This window comes from Miniopterus natalensis, chromosome 12 (genome assembly GCF_054644295.1).
Source record: "Miniopterus natalensis isolate mMinNat1 chromosome 12, mMinNat1.hap1, whole genome shotgun sequence".
In the NCBI taxonomy this organism is placed as follows: domain Eukaryota; kingdom Metazoa; phylum Chordata; class Mammalia; order Chiroptera; family Miniopteridae; genus Miniopterus; species Miniopterus natalensis.
In genome coordinates, this window is record NC_142092.1 from 49,059,082 (window position 1) to 49,081,814 (window position 22,733).

At 48.2% G+C, this 22,733-nt stretch overlaps 1 protein-coding gene across 5 annotated transcripts in view; it reads right to left on the minus strand.

The window, feature by feature from the left end:
• The window catches only part of FBXO10 (F-box protein 10), a 31,546-nt gene that overhangs the window by 498 nt on the left and 8,315 nt on the right, over window positions 1-22,733 (minus strand). For 2 of the 5 annotated variants that reach the window (XM_087822771.1, XM_016222921.2), the window contains exons 2-12: window positions 17,973-18,563; window positions 16,341-17,174; window positions 15,186-15,335; window positions 13,070-13,206; window positions 11,090-11,160; window positions 9,331-9,483; window positions 8,086-8,355; window positions 5,533-5,846; window positions 4,240-4,421; window positions 3,061-3,191; window positions 1,276-2,937 (exon numbers count right to left, since the gene is read on the minus strand). In XM_087822771.1, the coding sequence (XP_087678897.1) occupies window positions 2,813-2,937; window positions 3,061-3,191; window positions 4,240-4,421; window positions 5,533-5,846; window positions 8,086-8,355; window positions 9,331-9,483; window positions 11,090-11,160; window positions 13,070-13,206; window positions 15,186-15,335; window positions 16,341-17,174; window positions 17,973-18,557 (2,952 nt within the window). In that variant the 5' untranslated portion in view covers window positions 18,558-18,563 and the 3' untranslated portion in view covers window positions 1,276-2,812. Of the gene's footprint in view, window positions 1-1,275; window positions 3,192-4,239; window positions 4,422-5,532; window positions 5,847-8,085; window positions 8,356-9,330; window positions 9,484-11,089; window positions 11,161-13,069; window positions 13,207-15,185; window positions 15,336-16,340; window positions 17,175-17,972; window positions 18,564-22,733 lie in introns of those variants that run through there. The other 3 variants (XM_016222923.2, XM_016222925.2, XM_016222924.2) reach the window with 3 other exon arrangements.

Here is a 22,733-nt window from a genome sequence, read left to right on the forward strand (position 1 = left end):
ATTTGTCTCTGATCCTGAGTAGTGGGCATTTGTAGTATACTTTGTCTCCAGCAGAGGTGAGCAGGAAATGTAAATGCGTCAATTTTCCTTATCTAAGCTGTCATGAAAACCAAGTATGTGTGACTGCATTCGTGATCTGTCTCTGAGAAAAGAACTAATGTGTTTATAGGGTAGAATGTGTTTTCATGAATGCTTTTTAGATTCTGATGGGTTTGACACTTGGAATTTCCAGGAATGATTGGGTCACAGCACATGACCAGGCCTCTGAACCTGTCCTAGAGGGGAAGCAGCCTGTCTTGAGTCACTCTCGCAGAGCAGTGGTATCGATAGGGAAGAGTCTGGGATGGCAAGTACTTGTCCTGCATGACAACAGGTGTACCTCACTACATTCCCAGAGGTTGACTGAAAAGCACATTTCTGTACATCAAGGGGCTTGTGGGTCAGAAGGCTCAAGAGGGCCTTGTTCACCTTGAACAAATCTGAAAGCAGCTAGCACAGTGCCTGACACAGGCAGTTTATGTTAAATGAGTCATAGTACGTGAACTGCACCTTCTTTCCTTGGCAGGGCTATTAGAGGGTAAACACTTGCACAATAATGGAAATGGTTTTTTATAGCTCTAAAAAACCATTTGTTTACTAATACATTCACAGTGGATACCTTGATCTCACCAAGTTTTTTTGCCATAAGATCTCCTGCTTTCCTCTGAAGAAAGGGAGGCTGTGGGCTAGAATCTGGTACCCTTAATAAGATTTGCAGTTTGTGAAATAACCTTAACTTCCAGGTGTTGGTTAACTGAAGGCCTAGAGGGAGGTTTCTGCTTGTGGTCCTGACCTGTTGTACATTGTTAACAGTGATGAGATCAAAGAAGATAGATTTAACACTTGCAGAGGACACCAACCTAGAAATTGCTAATTAGATAAAAATTTTTAGTGTCTTCTTTTAAAAACTTTCTTTTGATATGTCATATGTACTTAGAAAATAGTTGCAAGAATAATACAAAGAACTTCTGTATCTTTTACCCAGATTCTCCAGCTGTTACTGTGTTGTCCAGCTGTGTGGGAGAGCAGGCCCTGCCCAATGAACCAGTGAGGCTACTGCAGAGCATTCTCAACTTCCTGATTATTCCCCAACCACAGAAGAGCTGGGATGGGTGTTCTATCCCACTACTGCCTCCAAGCAGTGGGTGCTTTGGGAAAGTGAGCTGTGCAGGGTCTGCATCCAGTCACCCAGGAACTCCAGCACATATCCAACCAAGGAAAGTCCCCCAAAAGTGCCTCTTTTAAAATATAGAACTTTATTTTAGTTGCTGAGATTTTTATAAGCGCTTGGTTCACAGAAAAGTCATTTCTTACAAAATAAAGGCAGCATTTTGTACAGCGACTCACATTGGGGCCACTAGAGAAGTGCAAAGGACAATGTGGGGATGGAAGGGGGCAGTGCTCTTGTGCCCAAAGTCCTCAAGGAGCCAGTGCTCCTGGGTCCCTCCAGCCCCTCCCACCTGACCTGGGAGAGCAGCACCGAGGGCCTGGCAGAACCAGCCTGGGAAGCCATAAGTGAGGTGAATGACAGCGACCCCAACAGGCTGGTGAAGGCCCCGCATGAAAGGCTGAGTGGGAGGGGATTGTTCAGGTAGTGTGTCCTGCATCCAGCCCCCTTCCTCAAGCAGTCAGGGCAGGGTCTGAGCCCACCTGGAACCTTGACAGTACAGTTCAGTAAAGCCCTTTGGGACCTGGCCTTCCTCCCCCCATTCAGGCTATAGACCCTACCCCAGGCCTGGGGACACAGTGAGACAGGGCCCTATGTAGGTGAGTGGGACAGGGATGGACCTGGGTAACACCAAGGCAGTAAGTGCTCAGTACCTGAGGGAGCAGAGACAGGGCAGGAGGGCTCAGCGGGGGAAGAGCATTGTCATCTGGAGGGAGGGGAGTGCTCTGTGAAGATGGCAGTGTCTGAGCTACACTTGAATGGGTGGGACCTGGACATGTGCAGAGAGAGAAGGGCAGGCCAGGAGGGGGTAGAGCATGAGCCAAGGCACAGAGTGGAAACCATAAGGGTCAGCAAAGGCAGGTGGTTATCCATGAGAAAACATGGACACACATGAGGGGCTGTAGGTACCTGCATTGCCACCAGTCTGTGCCCAGGAGGGGCAGCTGGTGTGGCTGTGCCTGTGAGATGTGAATCCTTGTGCAGCAGGCACCAAGCTAACATCCTCCTGAGTTTGGGAGCTTCTTGAGGGTAGAGGGGAGTTGTGTGTGTCCCTGCACTGCCCAGCCTGGCACCTGAGCCACTGCAAGGAAGCCTTCTCAACATGCCTCTCCTGTTTTTCGCATGCCTGTGTCATCCCTAGATCAGCCTTTCAGGAGGGGCTGCCTGTCCCAAGCCCCTTCCTCCCTCATAGGCCCATTCTAAGTCTAAGACTTCTATGCCCTTAAGGAAACCAAACTCAACTCCTCCTGCCCCTGCGGGCAGCTGGGAGGGGGTGGCGGTGTCCCTGGAGGGACAGAGAGGGAGAGGTCTAGGAAAGGGGAAAATTCTGGAGCAGCTGTCTCTTTCCACCTCACTAGAATTACTTCCCTCGCTTAGGAGTAAATCTCTTCCCTGAGAAGAGCCTGGGTTTGGTATGTAAAACACAGTTCCCTAAACAAAAACCTGACTGAAGCTTCAGTACTGATTCCTCTCAACTCTTCATAATCTCTACAGGAGCTGGAGTGACTGGAAACCCACCAATGTGTGTTCCTTTTCTCCTTGAAAAACACTTCCAAGTGCCTTTTGAAGGTGGTGGAGCTGAAGGGTTGTGGAGGTACCTTGTTCTTAGTCCCCAGGAAGCCTAGGAGCTTGTTTTTCAGGGGTGTGGTGAGAAGGACCTGGAGTCTCCTCAGACACCGCTTCCATCTCGAAGGCCTCATCTCTTAGCTGGGCACTGTCAGGGCCTGAGCCTGAGAGCAGGGTATGTGGTTGTTGGTCCCAGAGTCTTTGGCCAGCACTCCAGTTGCCCCGCCCTGTGGCTCTCCATCCTCACAGGATGGTGCAGAAGATGCTGCGGTTGCTGTGGTACCCACCTTCCACACGGGCTGTGATCCTTGTCGCCAACGCTGTCACCTTCTGCCCACTGTGGGCTGCAGAGGGGCCTCGGAGAGAGTTTTCAAGGTGAGGGCGTGCTGGTGGGTTCACCAGCCGCCATGTATCAGACCTGGAGATGCAAATGACAATCAAGGGACTCTAAGAGTATACAGCATTCACCAAGTGTCCTGAAAATTTTATCTTTGACTCAAGCTCATTGGATGCAGGTGTTTAAATCTGGATGTAGGTTTTGTCTCCCAAGTTAGTGAAGCTAAAGGGCAACAGTCCCGCATTCTAGCTCCAGCTATGCCTTCAATTCTGCATATGATCTTGGACAAGTTCCCTCTAGGAGCCCCAATGTCCCCTCTTTATAAGGATCTGGATAAGATTAGTGCCTTCCTTTTTCTCTCTTTGATTTTCCTTTCTCCCCACCCTAGCTGCATGACCATGAAAATTTATAGAAGCTTTATTCATAATCACCCCAAACTAGAAACTACAGCTGATGAATGGATAAGCAGTGTGTGGAACACCCATACAATAAAACACCACTCAACAAAAAGGAGGGACGACAGATGCGACAGCATGGGCAAATCTCTGGGATATTCGGCTGAAAGAAGCCAGACTCAAAAGACTACATTCTGTATGACATATATTTTTAAATCTTTACCTAAGGATATGTTTTTACTGATTCTTAGAAAAGAAGGGAAAGAGAGAGAGAGTGAAACATCAATGTGAGAGAAACCTCCATTGGTGGCCTCCCATACGCACACTGACCAGGGATTGAACCCAAAACCTAGATATTTGCCCTGACTGGGACTCAAACCTGCAACTTTTTTTTTGGTGTATGGGATGATGCTCCAACCAACTGAGCCACCTGGTCAGAGCTAATTGGATTTTACTAGGCTCAGAGATGTTGAGTAACTTGCCTGAGTCACACAGCCAATAACTGGCAGAGCTGAGATTTGAAACCACATACCCCTTGCTCTTAAAGCTTGTTTCCTCCCAGGGAGTAAAGTGTAGGTCCTCAGCCCAGGCCTGACACAAAGCACAGCAGAGGACTTTATCTGACCAGAGCCAAAAGCTGGCAGGACTACAGGGAGCAAGGGCAGCCGCAATCACTGGGCCTGGCCTCCCCAGTGGCCTCACTGTGGTTCTAGAAAACTGATGTAGTCACTTACTTTTTCTTGAAGACCAAGAACTTGTTGTTTTGCATGATGCATTCTCGATTGTTTGAGATCTGCTGAAAGATGGTCTTGTTGGTCTTGCCCTGGAAGAAGATGTTCTCCTGCACCAGAGCCTTGGTGCGGCCCCGCACGGCGATGCCATAGGCCCGAAATGAATGGATGCGGTTTTTTATTACCTGGAAGAGGCAGCCAGAGTTTGTCACAGCTCAGGGACTCCCAGACTGGGGGAGCCCGGTAAGTGACTCACCAGTTATAAAACTGAGGGGTAAGAACATGATAGGAGGTGAGCAGTAAGCCATAGGAGCTCAGGGAAGGGATATCTAGACCAGTTGGGGGTAACCAGGGAAGGCTTCCTAGAAGAGGTGATGGGTAAGCTATAGGAGTTTATCAGGTGCAGAGCAAGGGAGGGATGTTCCAGGAAGAAGAAAGAATAGGCAAAGGCCTGGCAGAGAGGGGAGGTGGTGCTAGAGACCAGGGCCCACAGAAACCCAACTGAGGCAACAGTGTGCCCCTCTCTCCTTTCCTCTGCTCCCACAGTGCTCAGACTCAAAGCCAAGGACTTCTTTACTCCTTGCCTAAGTCACTAATCACGAAACCACAGAGCTGAAAAGAGGCTCTAGGATCGTAATTTCACATGGGCAGGGACTGGGTCAGTTTGGCTCAACATTGAAAGCCTAGCACCCAGCACAGTGCTTTGCATAAAAAGGGAGGTCAGAGCTCAGTGTCCCATTGGGAGACAAAAAGGCAAAGGAACATTTACAAAGCACTATGGGAAGTGTTCTGTAAGGAAGGTGGAAATAAGCACCTTAGAGTCCAGAAAAGGGTCACCTCCCTGGGGGCTCAGGGAGGGCTTCCTGAAGAAAGCAATAGCCAAGCTATAGGGCTGAGACAGAGAATGAGGGAGAAGTGTGTCCAGATACACAGGGAATAGTGTATGCAAAGGCCCTGAGGCAAGACTTCTGTCCTAATTAAGCACCTACCACATACCAGGTCCCATGTGAGATTATTCTGTTAGCAGAAATCTAAAATAGCCCTGACCTTGACCTGGAGACCATGAAGATACCCCAGGTGGCACCCCCACCCTGGTTTTTGCTGGCAACTTTTATTCATCCTTCAGGGCCCAGTTCATTTGTCCCCATCTTTGCCTTCCAGGCTGATTTTTGGCAGGAGGAATGATGTTACTTCCAGTGATGGCTGCTTCTCAGCAGAGAGGGAGCAAAAGCTCTCTAGAGTTGTGCCCTGTATTGGCACTACATGGTGCGCGTGCACACACACACATACACTCACCTTAGTGTCTGACCTGGGCAGCAGCTGCAGCCCGCTGCCCCGGTTGCCAATTATGTCGTTTTCAATGACGATAGTGCTGTCACCCTTGGTGATGATGCCATGGCCTCTGTTGTCATAGATACCATTGCCCCGGAGCTCCACCTTGCACTGGGCCTCAACCTTGACCCCACTCTGGCGGTTGCAGGAGATGCTATTGTTAGCCACGCGGGTGAGCTGGCTGCTCTGGGCCACAGTGATGCCTCTGTCCCCATTAGCATGGATCACGTTGGTGATGACGTGCAGCGCCTCACTGCTCTGGACGTAGAGTCCTGAGGCTGCAGGTGGAGGGGGTGGAGAGCAGAGAAAGCACAGGGTGGTCCCAGGGTCAGCCCTGACACCACCAGTCAGGAAAAGCCTTCCTGGAACTCTGCCTCCAGGACAGAGGTGGGGAAGAGGAGGGAGCAACACTCAGATTCAGCCCTTGGTAGCTGCAGCTTCCAAGCTGGATGGCACACAGAGTCGGAGGAAACCTGGGACATCAAGAAAATTCTGTTTCTTCTGAAGTCAGTCCTCATTAAATATAGCCAGAGAAATGGGATGCAAGATTCCTCAGGCTCAGCGGATCGTCTGGCCCAGGCTCTCATCCTGCGCTGGAACACCTCCTACAAAACCATCCACTACATGCCCTTCCTGTGGTGGGGTGCTTACCACACGCTGCCCGTTCCAACTCCAGACAGACCCACCTGCTGGAAAGTTGTTTTGTTTTCCTTCCATACTGACCTGGGATCTGCCTCCCTGCTGTTTGGAGAAACTTTCTTTATAAGGAAAATTCTGTAATTTTTGAATAAAAAAATTTACTAAGCTAAGTAATATGTGTCTAAAATGTGTTGGAAATTTTATAAAGAAAATGCTGTTTGGGGTTGTGTATGCTTAGAGACACTGGGTGTTTTTGGAAAAAAGTACAAAATTGGTGGGCTCTGAGCTGCCCACTTGGTCAGGAAGAGAGAGCACGGCAGGTGGACCTGGGTGAGGAAGAGGCGTTCTCCCCAGCGGCATCCGCCGGCCGCGAGAGCAGGAGGCACGGGGCGCGCTGGGAGGGGAGTGAGGGCATGACCACGGTGGGGGTCGTGTGGGAGCAGTTTGAGCTGTGAGCGTGAGTCCAAATCTTTTGGTGGTACCCACCTGTTGCTTCTCCTGGCTTGGTAGAGAACAGCAATTATAAATTAAGTATTTGTGAATTTATGCAGCTTTTCCTCTCCTACTGGACAGATGGCCACAGATCTCTCTGACCTCTGCCACTCCCAGAGGAATGAACTTACCAGGGTCTGTGACCTCTTTGTAACAAGCCTTCCTCCATTAGCTCCTCAATAGTGATTCTGATAACCAGCCCAGTTTAGGAGTCCTGGAGTTAGATGAACTCCACAATAAGTGTATATTTTTTTCAATTCAATAAACATCAAATACCTACTATCATTTTTTTTGGTTAAGTGTAAGATAACATAGATTTAAAACACACTCAGCTGGGCATGGCTCAGCGGTTGAGCATCGACCTAGGATCCAGGAGATTGGGGTTCAATTACCGGTCAAGGCACATGCCCAGGTTTCGGGCTCGGTCCCCAGCTGGGGGTGTGTGGGAGGCAGCCAAGCAATGACTCTCTCATCATTGATGTTTCTATCTCTCTCTCTCCCTCTCCTTTCCTCTCTCTGAAATCAATAAAGATATATTAAAAGTATTGTATGACTCTTAAAACTACACCCAAAAGAAAATACACATACACTCTAAAAAAAAAGCCCAGCCGGTGTTGCCCAGTGGTTGAGTGTCGACCCATGAACCAAGAGGTCACTGGTTCGATTCCTGGTCAGGGCTCGGTCCCCAGTAGGGGGCGTGCAGGAGGCAGCTGATCAATGACTCTCATCTTTGATGTTTCTATCTCTTTCTCCCTCTCCCTTCCTCTCTCTCTAAAATCAATAAAAACATTAAAAAATAAAACAAAACACACTCTTATTTTCTATACAGCTAAGAAAAATCATTGCGATTAAACCATGATATGTCATTAATTGTAAGACACATCTCATCAAAGACGTTAAAACGTGAAAAATGTGTCTCAGAATTAGTTAAATGTGCCTGCCAGGTGTGGATTTGACGCTGTAGGGGCAGGGGCACTGACATGGGTGGGATTCAATTCTTTGATTCAAGCTTATAGCCTATCAGAGTTGATGAAACAGCCACAGAAACAAATATAGTCCCAGGCCGCCTAACAAGTGCCACTGGAGGGCACGGTTCAAAGGAGGGAAGGATGCAGGGTGCATTACCAGTAGCTCTGAGTTTCAAGTGGTTTGGGCTGTGCGGATGGGAGAAAGGAAATTTCAAGCAAGAGAAATAGCATGACCAAAGTCGGGGTCGGGGAGAAGAAAGAATGGATTCAAGTTCAGGGAGCATGAAGTCCAGGGGACTGGGTATCGGGTAGGTGGCCGAAAGAAGTGGTCAATGAGGCCGGCGGGCTGGAAGGGCCATTAAGGTGGTGAAAGCACGGATAGCTCTGGAGCAGGGGCTGAGCACAAGGGGACACTCACCTCCATTGTGATTAATACTGTTAGACTCCACAAGAGCTATGGAGACGGGCTGGCGCAGCGGGTCGTCGTCCTTCTCTAGCTCTGTCTCCCAGAGGATGGCATCCCCATCCTCACTGAAGTTCTCCTGGGCCCCATGGCCCCCAGGGAAGTCCCCAGAGCCCTCCTTCTGGCTAAACACTGCCACTCCATACAGGCCATTGTAGCTGACGTGGTTGCTGGTGACGTGGGGCAGGCTGGACGACATCATCCACACACCACAGCCCTTATTAGCTGGGACAGTGAAAGCAGCTGGTCACTGACATTGAGCAAGGAGTAATGCAGCCCCCAGTGTCTTCCCAACAGAGGAAGCAAAAAAGGCACTGGCCCAGGGGACAGAGTTCCTGATTTGCTAAAGGCCTGGGACAAGTCACTTTATGGCTCAGACTGCAGGCTCTTCCTTCATACAAGAGGGAAAATAACAATCAGAACAATCTTTCAACTAGGATCATTCCATCGGGTGTAAGAGTGCTCTGAGAAATGTCAAGGCCACACTTCCAGACCAGAGGCACGCAAGCCCATAGTGACAGGGCAAAGGGGCCTTGGAGTTTATCCAGCCCAACCCATCCCTGAAGAGACAGAGGAGGCCTCAGTTTGAATCCCAGCCCTACTACTTCCTAGCTGTGTGACTGAGCAAATGGAACCTCTCTGTGCCTCAGTTTTCTTACCTTTAAAATGGGGTTAATAACTACCTGAGGATTAAATGCAATAATGCATATAAAGGGCCTAGCAGAGTTGGGCCTGAATCCACGTTAGCTGCTATTATTATCATTATCACCATCATCAAATACACAGTCCAGAATGATTAAGGCTTTACCCAAAATCAGAGACTGAGTGAGAAGTTTTCTTTCTATGATCATCCTATTTCTCCCATATTATGTTCAGTTCTGTGGGTCACAGGAAAGGATAAGAGAACTTAGATGCTTGTGTGTCAGAGATTAAGTGGCCCTTTCCTTACACAATACCTGACTCCTGCCTTCTCCTGTTTTAAATGGGGCTAAAGCTCTCTGCTTTGCTGACCTCATGGGATTAATCTGATTACATAACTTATAAGAGGCTTATATGAGATGAGTGCCATTATTCAGATGAGGTCTCTGAGGCCCAGGGAAAGGCTATGACTTTCTCAGGACCCACAAAGATGGGTCCTGGGCTTTCTGCTTCCCAGGCCAGGCTGGACCCCACGCCCACCCCCCCGAATGTGCTCCTCACCATAGATGGTATTTCCTTCTATCAGTCCTTTGCCTTCATCTCCCACAACAACACCATCTGAATAGCCAAAGCAGATGAGGTTGCTCCTGAGGACAGGGACCCCTCCACGGCGGATGTCCACACCTCCCCACTGATTCTCACGGATAACATTTTCTATGGAGAGAGGCAAAAAAGAGGGTCAAGACCCAAGGGCCACCTGCAGTGCTGGCAACAAGGACTTGGGCAACTGAGAGGAAGGACAGTCTGGACCAGGAAGCCCAGGCCTTACCCTGTCTGCAGTCAGCATCCTGACCCTTGTTTGGCATTTTAGGGACTTGTTGGCTATCTGCATTCCCCATGGGCAAGGTCTGTGTCTTGAGCTCTCCTATATCCCCAGTACCCACTGTACCCAGTGGCCTTGGGAACTGATGACTAAGAATAAACGAGCATTAGAGCCCCTGGACCAGGCCAGGCAGGGGATATCTGTCCTAGAGGGCTGTTTCCAGAAGGGCTGGGACAGAATCCAGCCATTCTCCCACAAGCCTGGGGAGGCACTAGCCTGTCCTTCTCAGCCTCAGCTCTGGACCACAGCTGTTGTCTTCTCTCCCCTCTCCCTCTCCAAGAGTGGACTGAGGAGTCAGTCAGAAGGGTGGTCTGAGACCATCTGCCCCAAGCACTGTGGCAGGGCAGTCTCTCAGCCTCCTGGGACTAAAGTGCCATGGCTCATGAAACCCTGTGTGACTGGCCCCTTCCTGCCTCTGTGACCCCATCTCCAAACCTTCGCCCCTCGCTTGCCATACTCCAGTCACAAAAGTGATCTCCCTGCTCCTCAGGCATGTCAGGTCTGCTCCCACAGATGGCCCTGCATGTAATTCTGGTCTCTTCCCCAGGCTCCTTCTCATCACGCAGGTTCTAGCTTACAAGCCACCTTCTCAGAAAGGCCTGCCCCGACCACCCAATCTTTAAAACAAAGGCCCTCTATCATCTTATTCTATTTCTAAGCACTTATCATCCTTAGATGTGACTTTTCTTGCTTGTATATGTATGCTTTTATTTATTTATTTGCTTCCCCCTCCTAAAATATCAGTTCCTGAAATGGAGATCTGCATTGTGCACTGCTGTATCCCTGGCTTCTTCAGGAAGCATGTACTCAAAAATGCCTGATGAATGAAGGCTGGATTCAGTCAGTGGGATTCACTGGACCAATATTTTCTGAATCCCTTTAATGTCCCAGGTATGGCTACGCTCTGTGCTGAGGTTATACCGATGTACCACACATACTTGATCCTTACCTTAAAGAATTCACTACCTTACAGCAAAGGAGACTGACATTAAACAAATCACTAAGAAATTAAGTAAAATGTCCTAGAGAGCAGGCCTCCTGGGTACAGTGAGTGTATATGTGTATAAGGGGAAGTCTGGGAAGGCTTTCCTGAGGAAGTGACATTCAGAATGAGACCTGAAGGAAGAGCAGGAGTTGGCCAGGCGGAGGGGAAATGGGGATGGGTTTCCAGAGCTGGCAAAAGCCAGTACAGAACCAAGAGGGATTCAGACATTTTGCATGGCATAAATGTTCCTGACAGTATTATGTCAGCCACCCAGTGAAATCCTGTGAGCACTGGGCCAGGACAGTGATTAGCACGGCCAGTGCGTGGGCCAGCATCCCCGAGCGCTAGCCACTAGTCAGCAGGAGGCCAATCTGTCCCGGTGAAGGACTGGGTGGGGGGAGTGAGGCGGAGCCCACTACATGACTGGCCAGACTCCAATGTCCCCACCCTACCTGTGATGAGGCCTTTGCCATTCTCATTCACAGCTATACCGGCTGCACGACCCTTGAAAATGTGGTTCCCGCTAAAATGGAAAAAGAACAAGATAGGTGAGATTAGACAATGCCACTCAAGGTGACTATCTTCTTTTGTGGGCTTCCGCAGACAGCTCAAGTCCACAGCAGCATAAAGCACTTCCTGAAGTCCTAGAAGCCAGGCATTTAGCAATCTTTGGTTATCACTGATTAAAACTAACCCTACAGCTATGCCATAAAAGCGCATGATTATCCAAGGCTTTGTGGCTTCTCCTGATGGGCATCCATGTACAAAGAGCATTTTAAACGGATGTCATCGTGGCACACAGCTCCCAGGAGAAATCTTGGCCATGTCAGAATTCCAAGGATGCTGTGTTAAGCTTGTCTGGGAGCGACTGTGTCCAGTCCCTGACTCAGACTCTCTGCCAGTACTAAGCCTACAACCTTCTGTTCGTGTCCAACAGCTACTCTTTATTTTCTGTTAACTTAATCACATACCCACTGGATGACAAAATAAAATAATGACATGCTTTAAAAGAAGAAAACCAGATTTTTAAAAAGGGAGTTTCAAGAACATCAGACCATGTGTATGTGAAGTCTCATGGGTTGGGTTAGCCACAAATGGCAGCTATAGAAAAACACACTCCTGCTCAGAGAAACTCACATGGCCCTTACTGCCACGTAAAGGCCTCATGAATGAGTTCCTCAGAAACAGACAATTGAGCATGTGAAGGGACATGCATTTCCCTCCAGCCTCTGCAGCTTGGTTTCCTGCCTGTAAAAACAAAGCTAGTCCCACCCAGATGATAGCAAAATCGGGTTATCCCTGGAGGACACATTTGCTATTTTTACTAACAGGAATGCTATGATCTCCTTCCCTACTGAAAAGGGCTTGCCCCCTCTCTTAAGAGGTGACTCACCAAAAAAAAGAAGAAAAAAAAGAGATGACCCACCTACTTCCCACCAGGTAGTTGAGGTAGGTCCAAATATACATCTGGCCCTTCAGAGCCTGACGCGGGGTCAGCACCCCATAGAACATCACTGAATAGGAGTTGGCTGATAGTAAGTTTTCTTCTGTCTCTGACTGACACAGCCAAAATTGTGGCTGGGTTCCTTTGGCACCAGCATGAAGACCTATTAAAGTTCTTGTTTTGGTGAGTCTTCCCCCATGGGCCTTTGTGTGTCTGTCCATCTGCAGCATGAGATGGTAAACCCCACAGAACATGGACAGTTCTTATACACTTTTTATATCACTGACCCGTTACATAGAGTAAACTTCAGTATGTGTTATGTAAATAACATGCATACATACAGGGGCATATTCTTAAAGCAACAATGCAAAATATGAAAGGAGCTCTATGACCACTGTTTTTAGACAGCTGCCTATAACAGTAAAAAAATAAATGCCTCACAGGACAGGTTCAAAAATTATGGGATATTGAAACAATGGAATGTTCTGAAACTTTCCAAAGTGATTAAAGGCCATGTGACAATATGAAGTACATTTAGAATAATGCAGGGGAAAACCCCTCAGAATATATTTGTTGCACATTAATGCAGATTATTTTCCTAAAGCAGACAGAACTGTGCGAGTCTTCTGCTCAAACCCTTTAGTGTTTCTCCATTATCTGAAACTCCACCTTCCTCAGCTTGTCCACATAAACAAGCCTTCTCCACCTGTCCCCTTCCTTCCATCATCCGTTTCCACCATGCTGCGTGGCAGAGATGTACAGCCCTGGGGATATAAAAGGTCAGGCTGTAGTGACCATAGCACCCAAGATTTTCTGGGACAGTCCCAATTTAAAACGTTTTATACCAATGTCGCGTCTGTACAGTTGTTTTAAGAAACAAAAAATGTTTTCAAATGGAGGGAAGACAGGGAGTAGAGAAACAGAGATGAGAGAGGAAAGAAAGAAGGGACTTGGGTGAGCAGGACGGTCTGGGCACAGCAGCGCATACCTCACGACTGGATTTCCGTGGTACAGGATGTAAATGCCAGCCTCCTTATTTGAAAAGATTTGATTGTTCCGGATGATGCCTTTCCCATTGCCAAGGACGACGATGCCAGAGCGGAGGCCATGGTGGATCTGATTACACTGTAAGTTAACATGAGACAGCACATAAGACAGATCAGACAGGCTAGCCAGAAGCAGCGTGCTGACTGCTGCCCCACGGCAGGGCCACAATGAGTACAGTGGGGAGAACAACATCACTGGAGGAGCCTGAGCACACAACAAAGTACATGGACCCTGCTGCTGCCCTGCACAGGTACACACGTGGAAGCCTAGCCGGGAGAAGCTGAAGGCAGGAGTTTTCACTGCTCCGTCTTGGGATGCAATGATGCTGGCCCCGCTGCTGGAAATTTCTGAGCCTCCACAAGTGCCCCAAACACACAATCATCTGGCCACACCACACCGCCCAGGGTTGGGGGAGCCTACCTTCACGGAACAGCAGTACCCCAGTACACGAGAATATGGGCCAAGTACAGTCCCAAGGGGGACAGAACCAGGGAGGGGTGAGAGCCATTTGGCTTCTAGTCCTCACTTCTTATTCAGGGGAGGGCTGTGGAAAGGTACAGCTCTGGGGAGCTTAGCTGTCCCATGGAGCATGAGGTGACAGGTGTGGGAGCTACAAGGAATCTTAGAGACATTCATTCTAATACCTCTGCACAAAAGGAAAACAGGCCCAAGGTCATGTTTGTGGCAGAGCCAGATTTGAAACCTAGTTTTTTCTGTTTCCCAGTTAGTTGCTTTTGCACAGTGACAAAATTTTTAGATTGTAATAAATTATAATAAAACTGTTTCAATCTAATAGTTAATTTACAGCCCCAAATGCAATCCCATACTTAAACCAGAAAGTTAGCTATTTCTCTTCCAAAACGAGTTCACAGAAAGTTCTCGTTTGCCTTAAAGTAAGTGTTCCATGCTGCAAACTCTCCTATTCTTATTCACTTTCCAGATTTTCTCCTGATGGATTTGGCCGACTCACCAGGGCAACCACGTCCTAACAGAAGTCCCCGACAGGGCTGAAAAGCTTTGAGAGAGAGGTGTGTGCAACGACATTTCCACCCACGCCCTTTCACAAAGCCAGGGCTACTATGCAACACCCCCTTCCCACCTCCACCTGCGAACTGGCCTGCCCCCTCTGTCCCTGGGAAGGCAAACTCATCTTTCTGGCAACTGCAGCAATAATTTCCGAAGCCATGGTCATGTGTCAAATATCAGCTGCATGGCAAAAACACAGTGAGAGGAAGAGGCCGAAAGAGGACATTGGCTAAGCATGTCTCTTAAATAAAGTTAGGACTTTCTTTTCTCTGCATTTCAAGGGCAGTTTAGATACAATGGGTTAAGAACATCAACTATGAGTCAGGCTCTCCGGATTCAGATCCCAGCTCTGTCACTAGTGTGATTTGGGGCAAGATCCTTAGCCTCTTTGTGTGTCGATGTCTCATCTATAAAACGGGGATAACAACTCTACCCCACAGAGTTGTGTAAGGATTAAACCATAATTAAGTACATATATAAAGTTCTTAGAATAACCTGGCATATAATAAGCACTATACATAAGGGTGGATATTATTTTTCCAGGTCCATAAAAAGTCCATCACATGTCCCAACTTCTCAGAAACCTGTCTCTGGGGGAAAGCCAGGGCGGAAAAGGGGCTAGTCTCATGTCACTGGTCTCAGTTGCTAGGATTTTAAGTGGCTTTCACATTGGTGTAAAATCAAACTTACAATACCCATGAAACAAATAATCTTCACAACTAAATATCCTTGTTATAGTAATGAGCACACTAACTTGGTGTTTTATTTCTCATCCATGTGTCTTTTAGGGCAGACGCTGTTATCTTTAATTCTTACCAAAGTCAAAGCCACCAGAGCACATCAAGGCCCTGTGGAATTCCCTGTGACTGGTCCTCTTACTGACGGGGAGACTGCAGGAAAAAGGGCAGGAGCCCCTTGCAAACAGAAAGCACTATAAACCCAGGATGGCAACATTGATTTAAATATCCTCAGAAAAGGTTTCTGAGAAGCAAGAGCCACCCTGAAAAGGGCATGAAGACAGAGGGAAGTACCAGAATGAGCGGGTTGGACTTTTTCCGGATGTCCACGCCGGCCTCCGCGTTGTGGTAAATGTTGTTGCCGGCGATCAAGCCTCCACCCTCCAAGCGAAGAAAGATGCCTGATGCTTTGCAGCGGTGAATGTCGTTCCTGAGCATGACGATCTAAGCAGGAAAGAGAAAGCTATTTGTTTTCCTGTCACAAAGGATTTAAAAAAAAAATTACTCAGGGACACTCGAGTGTGTCCCTTAGTGTCTGGTCTGTGCTGTTCAACCCACAGGAGAGAGGAGTGTCTATAGACTTGGTAGGACAGCCTGTACGTGAGCAGGTCAGCACGGCCACCCTGTGCTCACAGGGCGGCGCCTGCGCCATGCCCTTCCTGGCATGCCCAACCTCACACCAGTTCTTTAGTAAAACCTGACCGGAGCTTAGCCCTGGGCTCCATATTCACAACTTTTGAGCAGAATAATTGGATAATGGAATGAAAAAGACCCTTAGAAAAGATGGGAATCAGTGGTCTTCAAAGTCAACATGCACTGGGGTTACATGAAAATTCCCCCAGAGGTCCAAGGGCACAGCTACTTTGAATGGAATCAAGTTCCAGATCTACCACTTCCTACCCGCCTTTGCAAAACTTCACCTGCCTGAGAAAGCTCTGAAAGTAAGGTTCTCTTCTGGATCAAGGCCTTGCTCCTAGGCACAGGGACCAGCTCAGTAAGCCCTGCACTCCTGCCCACAGCTCTCTGCTTGAATCAATGCCACTTAGCATATAATTGTACTCATGAGACATCATGGATTTTTTATTAGTCAAAAACCTTGAATATCAGTTTTTCAGGTTCCTGTCTCTAGGGACTCACTAGCTGCACAACTGATTCATTGGCTGCGCAATTCCTGCCAAAAGTCCTGAGGATCACAGTTCAAGAAGGTTACGATTAAGGCTGTATAATGGTGTAAAATGGGAAAAATAGTTTCTGCCCTCTCCAAATCAGATGACAGACGTAAGGCAAGTGTGTTATAAGCTTAAGAAAAAGATGATTTTTAAAAAAGGCAAAATAGCCCCATCAAAGCCTTCCTTGCATATAGGCTCTGAGGGCCTCTCATCAATCACAAATCGTGTTCCCGGTGGCTCAGGGAGACGCATGGCTCTGGGAGTAAGCCTATGACAGCACCTTGCTATTGTGTATGCACCGCACCGCGTAAGTCAGGTTCCGGAAGATGTTTCCTTCCATCTTGGCTCGGCCGTAGGAGCAAACGAAGACGCCGCCCTTCCCGTCCCTGAAGAGGCACCTGCGGATGAGGCAGCCCTGCACCGAGCTGGCCAGCGCCAGGGCCTCCCTGTCCTTCTGCAGCTCCTGCTGCAGCGAATTCAGGACAAGGCAGCTGGGCAGCTGAATGGATGCTCCCGGCAGGGGGGGGCCCAGGAAGGAGCCCCCCAGGACCGGGCGCGGGCCCTGCACTTGGTACGACAGCCTGTACGTGAGCTGGTCCTCGTCCTCGTCATCGCCGCTGGGACTCAGGCCTCCATCGCTGCTGTCCGGGGTCTGCGCCAGTCTTTCCCCATCGCTGCCCGCCTCTGCCTCCTGCGAGCCAGCCTTGGAGCCTGGCTTTGGGGAGCTGGACACTGGGCTGGTAGGGCTCTGGCTGCCTTCAATGACAATGTCACAGGTCCTTGGGCTCCAGGCCTGGTCCCTGCTCTCCAGGTCCAGGGACATTAAAGAGTCGGAGTCCTCTGTGGGGAGCACGCTGGGAGAGGACTTAATGAGCCCTAGGAGATATTTGTAGGCCCAGTTTTTGTCTGCAGATGGGTGGCCCTCAACTGTCACAGAGTTGTTTTCGCTGCCCACAAATTCACAGTTTTCCAGAACGCACAGGGGCACATTGTGCAGGAAGACATGGGTGTTTTTGAAGGTGCAAAACTTCACTTGGCAGGTGCCTGGGCCATGGACCTGGATGTGCCCATTTTCAAAGTTGCAGTTGTCAAACTGGACATGACCTGATGATGTCTGGGGAATGAAAAGAGAAAGTGAAGATGGCAGGGATAAGACCTGTTTAGCTAGTTAGTAAAACATATGCCCAGCACACAGTAAGTGCATCATAAATGATTGCTGGTATTATGATCGTTACAAACCTGAGAGACAATTTAGTTGTTATTGGTAGTAAAGTAGCAATATAATTTTTGTTGACTAGGTACATAATTTAGGTATCGCAATTAGTATTGGCAATGTAAAAGCTGCAGATGCTCTGCCAGGAGCTACCAACACCTCAGTCCATGCTTTGCTGTGAACACAACTTCTGCTCTGTGTTCCTGGAAGGAATGTGTTGGGACTGATATTTCCTGACCCTCTTTCCAGTCACCCTTGGTAAAACCTGGTCTTCCTGGGCCGTCCACAGGGTGGGGCTGATGCACGGGGGTCATTGGCCTCCCCTCTCTGGGCATGCTGCCATAAAGTGTTCTCTGCTTTCTGTCACCATGTGGCATGCTCTAGGAACCTGGATTTCCTACCTAGTTGCTCCACCTGTGGCTCCGGTTGATCCAGTTTGGAAGGGAAGAACTACAAAGTAATTTTGGCCTCAAGTCCAAGGCTCATTTTTTAATACAGCTTTGGCAGGAATAAAGCAGAATGTTAATCTCTACTGATCCTGTGCCTATTTCTCAACTGGTGCAGAACTCAGAGAAGTGTGTTAGAGCAATAATAATTAAACTCTCAATTCCAACAAAAAAAGGGTCTACAAATCGACTAAGAAGAGGTCAAGGTCCGGGGTCAGGGCTGGAGAGGCCATCATCTGATATGGGTACCCACCTTGAACATGAAGGGCGAGAACCAGGCTGGCATGAAGACAAGGTTGCACAGGCGTGTGGTTGAGCAGTGCTGATCAATGCTGGCTAGCAGGGCCACTTCGCCCAACTTCCCGTGGCCTACAATCTCCACAGGCACCTTCAGGATGATTTCACCTTGCTCTTCGTACACACCTGGGAACAGCACAATGCGGTCATATAGGCTGGCCATGGCCAAGGCACTGCCCAGGCTGTCGAACTCATGGCCTGGCCCGACGCTCAGGGTACGGCGTTCCCTCCTCCGGCGAAAAAGAGAAAAGCAAACAGAGGACTCTAAGTCCAGGGCATTCTTGGCCCATGTCTTGGAGGCAAGGTAATGCTGTTTGAAGGCCTCCCTCCAAGACTCAGGCTCCACATCAGGTTGGTTGGGCCAGTTGGGGTGGCGGCACTCGGTGCAGCCCAGACACAGCTGGCGCCAGCGGGTGCTGTCGAGACTGAGGATCAGTTCATACCAGGCCTTGCACACCAGGCTGCAGCGGCCCAGGTCAGGAAGGTGCAGGTAGGCTAGGATCATGCGCCAAAGCTCCAGGGGGAGCCCACCAGCCTCCATGGTCACCTGGGAGACAAACACAGAACAAAAGAGGCTTTTGTTGATCCTGCTTACGGTCCCTCTTCTTAAATACCCCCTGCCTTCTTCTGACTCTAGGGGTGAGCAAGGGAACAAGGCCCGGTCAACCACAGGACTCCATCCCCTCAATCAGAATACTTCTCTGGGATTTTTCTACCAAGAATCAGCAGCAAAGACTCTCTTTTCTCTTTGGTCAGACATTGTATGGGTATGACTCCAGAACTGTTGGAAGCCACATTCCCTACCTTGCAGAGAAAAGTTGTGGTACCAAAGCCAAGCAAAAATGAGAGATGAAAGATATAAACAGAAAAAGGGAAAGAGCTCAGAATGGCATGGCTCAGCAGTTGAGCATTGACCTAGGACCCAGGAGATCGTGGCTTGATTCCTGGTCAGGGCACATGCCCGGGTTGCAGGCTCGTTCCCCAGTCAGGGGCATGCAGGAGGCAGCCGATCAATGACTCTCTCTCATCATTGATGTTTCTATCTCTCTTTCTCCCTCTCTCAAATCAATAAAGATATATTTAAAATTAAAAAAAAAAAAAGAAAGAAAAAAGTGAGCACACTTGTATGTTCTGGTGGTACAGATTCCAGACTCCTGCAGGTACCCTGGAATCTTCATTCTTCTTTCAATTCTGTGAGGAACCACGATGGCCTTCTAATAAATGCTCTTTGTGCTTAAGCTGGTTTGATCTGGGTTTCTGTGACTGGTAACTAAGAATCTGGACTAATTATCCTGAGGGAACTTAATTGGCTGTTATGGCTCCAGAGCTCTGGATCCCCAGACTCTCAGGGAAAGGACCTCTATTTCTTCACACCAATAGGAATGAAAACTGAGACAGTGAATATCTATTTGTCTGTCTCTCCTCATAACCAGGTCAAATAATTACCACTGTTTCCCATCTTAGGCAGTCTCAGGAAAGGTTATCACAGGATCAGAGGTTGAGGGTCTTGGTCCTGGCTCTGCCACTGGTAATATATGGATAGAACTCTAGTGTTCTAAACATCTACTAGTCTGGCTGCCCAGTCACCTGCCCCCTTGCCCGCTTGCTTTTTTCTGGAAAATATTCTTCCTTCCTCCAGCAATTTATACCCCATGGATACAGAGGTAGGGCTCCCACAGCCACATGTGTGTGTACAACACTCCCCCAGCTCCTTGGCTGCAACTGATTGGATTCTGTATGGCTCTAATTGGGCCACTGAGACCTCCAGGGGAATACGAGTTGTGATTCTACAACCAGGTTGACTTCCTTCCTGAATGGAGGGGAATGAATCGCTTCTTTCCTAAGCTATAAACTCAGGAATAGTTGCTGGCGAACATTTTCTCAATTGGGGGGGGGGGGGGGGGGGGGGAGGTGCACAAGAAGTTAGTCTAAAATGAGAGAAGAGCCTGGCCAGCATGGCTTAGTGGTTGAGCATCTACCTAAGAACCAGGAGGTCACAGTTCGATTCCTGGTCAGGGCACATGCCAGGGTTGTGGGCTCGATCCCCAGTAGGGGGCGTGCAAGAGGCTGCCAATCAATGACTCTCATTATTGATGTTTCTATTTCTCTCTCCCTCTCCCTTCCTCTCTCTGAAATCAATAAAAACATACTTTAAAAAAATAAAATGAGAGAAGAATGAATCAGAAACACAGAAAAAAAGCAGAGAAAAGCAGAAACAAGGGGTTACCACAGTTTCTCTGCGGCGCTCCAGGTGATGCTCCAGGCTATTCAAAAAGCTCAGCTTTATCCTTGCCTTTTGAATTCCATCAGATATCTCTGTACTCATAATAAATTCTCCTCTTTGCTTAAGCTGGCTTCATTGAATTTCTGTTGTTTATGATCATACTTGTCAGCTATGTAAGCTCCAAGGCGGCTACAAGCACAAATATATGATTATATCTGGAAGAAATTCTGAGCTTCCTCAAGACAGGTGTGGCTTTACTACTACAGATTAGTACTGGAGCCTGAGTATGTGGGTTCTTCTCTAATTATCACCCAGTGGAACTTTACAGTCCTTGGGGGCACTGGAGAAAAGCTGGTCTCTGGATCGGTAAGCATTACAAATAGAGAAAATAGGCTCCTGACAGCTGTCACTCCCCCCGGTGAATGCCATTCATTTATTCAAGGTGGTTTCTGTGACAGTGATGTCTCCTATTCCTCACCTACTTCTTTAGCTTTGTCTGCTCAGGCTTTTTAAAAGAAAAATGTTCTTCTGAAAGTCCTTCCCTAACCATTCTGTAGCTAAGTGGTCACACTGATTCCCTTGACTTCAACTATAACTAAATTCGTGACTACAAAAATCTGAATCTCTAGTCCTGATAATCTCTTTCAGGCTCCACATATGAACACTCAGCACCTCTTGGGCAAGTCTACTCAGATGTCCCTGACACAGACACTAAAAACTCAGTAGTGTATTCAAAACTGAACTTCCACTTCCACTTCAGGTCTTGACTGAACAGCTGGAACTAGATTCATCCTTCTGTCATAAACAACTATAAAGCTGAACAAAATATGCTTTAGGGCACTGAACAGCCAGCCACACACAGGACTGTGATCTTTGAGAGAAGGGAAGCACAGGGGGTGAGCGCATGGCTGCCCAGCTTGCATCCTGAGGCACCTCCTTACTGTGGTGAGGGAGATGGAGCCCAGGCAGAGTGGTTAGTCTCACCGAGCAGGCAGATCTGAGTTCTCTGCTGCTGAAGCGGCTGGAATCTCTGAGGCAGGGTGCCAGAACAGAGAGAACAGCACAGAGTGGGTGGGCCGTTTCTGGGCTGAAAGCTGGACTGCACCTGCACAGCGCAAGACTTCATCAGGCCTAGTAGAGATCGCCTGCTATGGGGTAAACAATGATACCAGAGATCACACAGAGCTGGGAGACAATGGAATTCCAGCCCAGAATATGGACTGTTCATGCTGGGACTCAGAACGGATATGCCATAGGAATAAATTCAAATTGGAAGAACAAAAGCAAGCCTGATGGGATCAAAGGGTTCCATCAGTATCTTAACTGCCTGCTAGAATATAATTTGATATTCTTAAAAAAAAAAAAAAAGACAACATAATCTAAACTCCCTCAACATGTCAGCCACAACAGTGTAGTATTAGCATAAGAAGTCCAGGCCCCTCTGAGCTCAGATGAGGATTTCCTTTTGCTCAAATGCCGCATTCCCTGTTGTTCCATTTGGCTTTATTTACTGTATCTTTACACTAATCCATGGGGATCCATGCGTCTACAGGGATTTCTATAACCAAGTAACACTTGAAAAAAAAAGTACTCGAGTTTTGTCCCTCCTTTTTGCCATTGGGGCCTCTGAGCTATGGAATTAAAAGTAACGAATGCCCCCCAGGGCTTGTGCACTTGCAAAGGACTGGAGAAACAACAATGGGAAGTTGTTTGGGATGGGAGAAAGCATGTCCTAAGGTAGGCCTTAAGCTGTTCCTTTATTTACATGTTCCCAAGAGTGAGAACTCAAGAGCTTTTCGTGGCACCTCCTAACAGCCCATTGGCAGTATCCACATGCCTGCAGGCCACCTGGTATCCCCCACCTCTGTGGGCGAGGCAGAGTCCATCCTCTTGGGAGGTGAGTCCCACAAGACTTGGCTCTCAACAAGCAGGCTCTACTGTGTCCCAGCCCTATAACGTCAGGCAAGCCCTTTAACCTCTCTGAGCCGATTTCCTCATCTGTAAACAGGCTAATGACAGCTGTCCTGCTACACCTCATGAGGATTTTGAAAATTTCCGAAGAAAAAAATCATTTATTCAACAAATATTTGTTGACTGTCAACTATTATGCTAGGCACTGTTCCAAATACTGACAAGCAGTAAACAAGACAGAGTCCCTACCTTCAGAGACAGACAATGAATTTTGAAAATAACATAAATGCTATGAAGAGAAATAAAGCAGGCTAAAGGGAGTGTGTCTATGTGCCTGTGTGCATGCACACGTGTGCTATTTTAGATAGGGTTGGTAAGGAAGGTCTCTAAGGAAGTGACATTTAAACAGAGGCCTGAATGACATTTAAAGCCATGGGATGGGATGAGATCACTAGAGAGAGTGGAGAGAGTGAAGAGAGAGAAGTCTGCTGACCAAGTCCTCGCCAGCCTACCATTTAAAGTGCCTGAACTGAAAGGCCGTGCTAAGGAGAAACTGGGAGTAAATACCCTTTGAACGCTGTA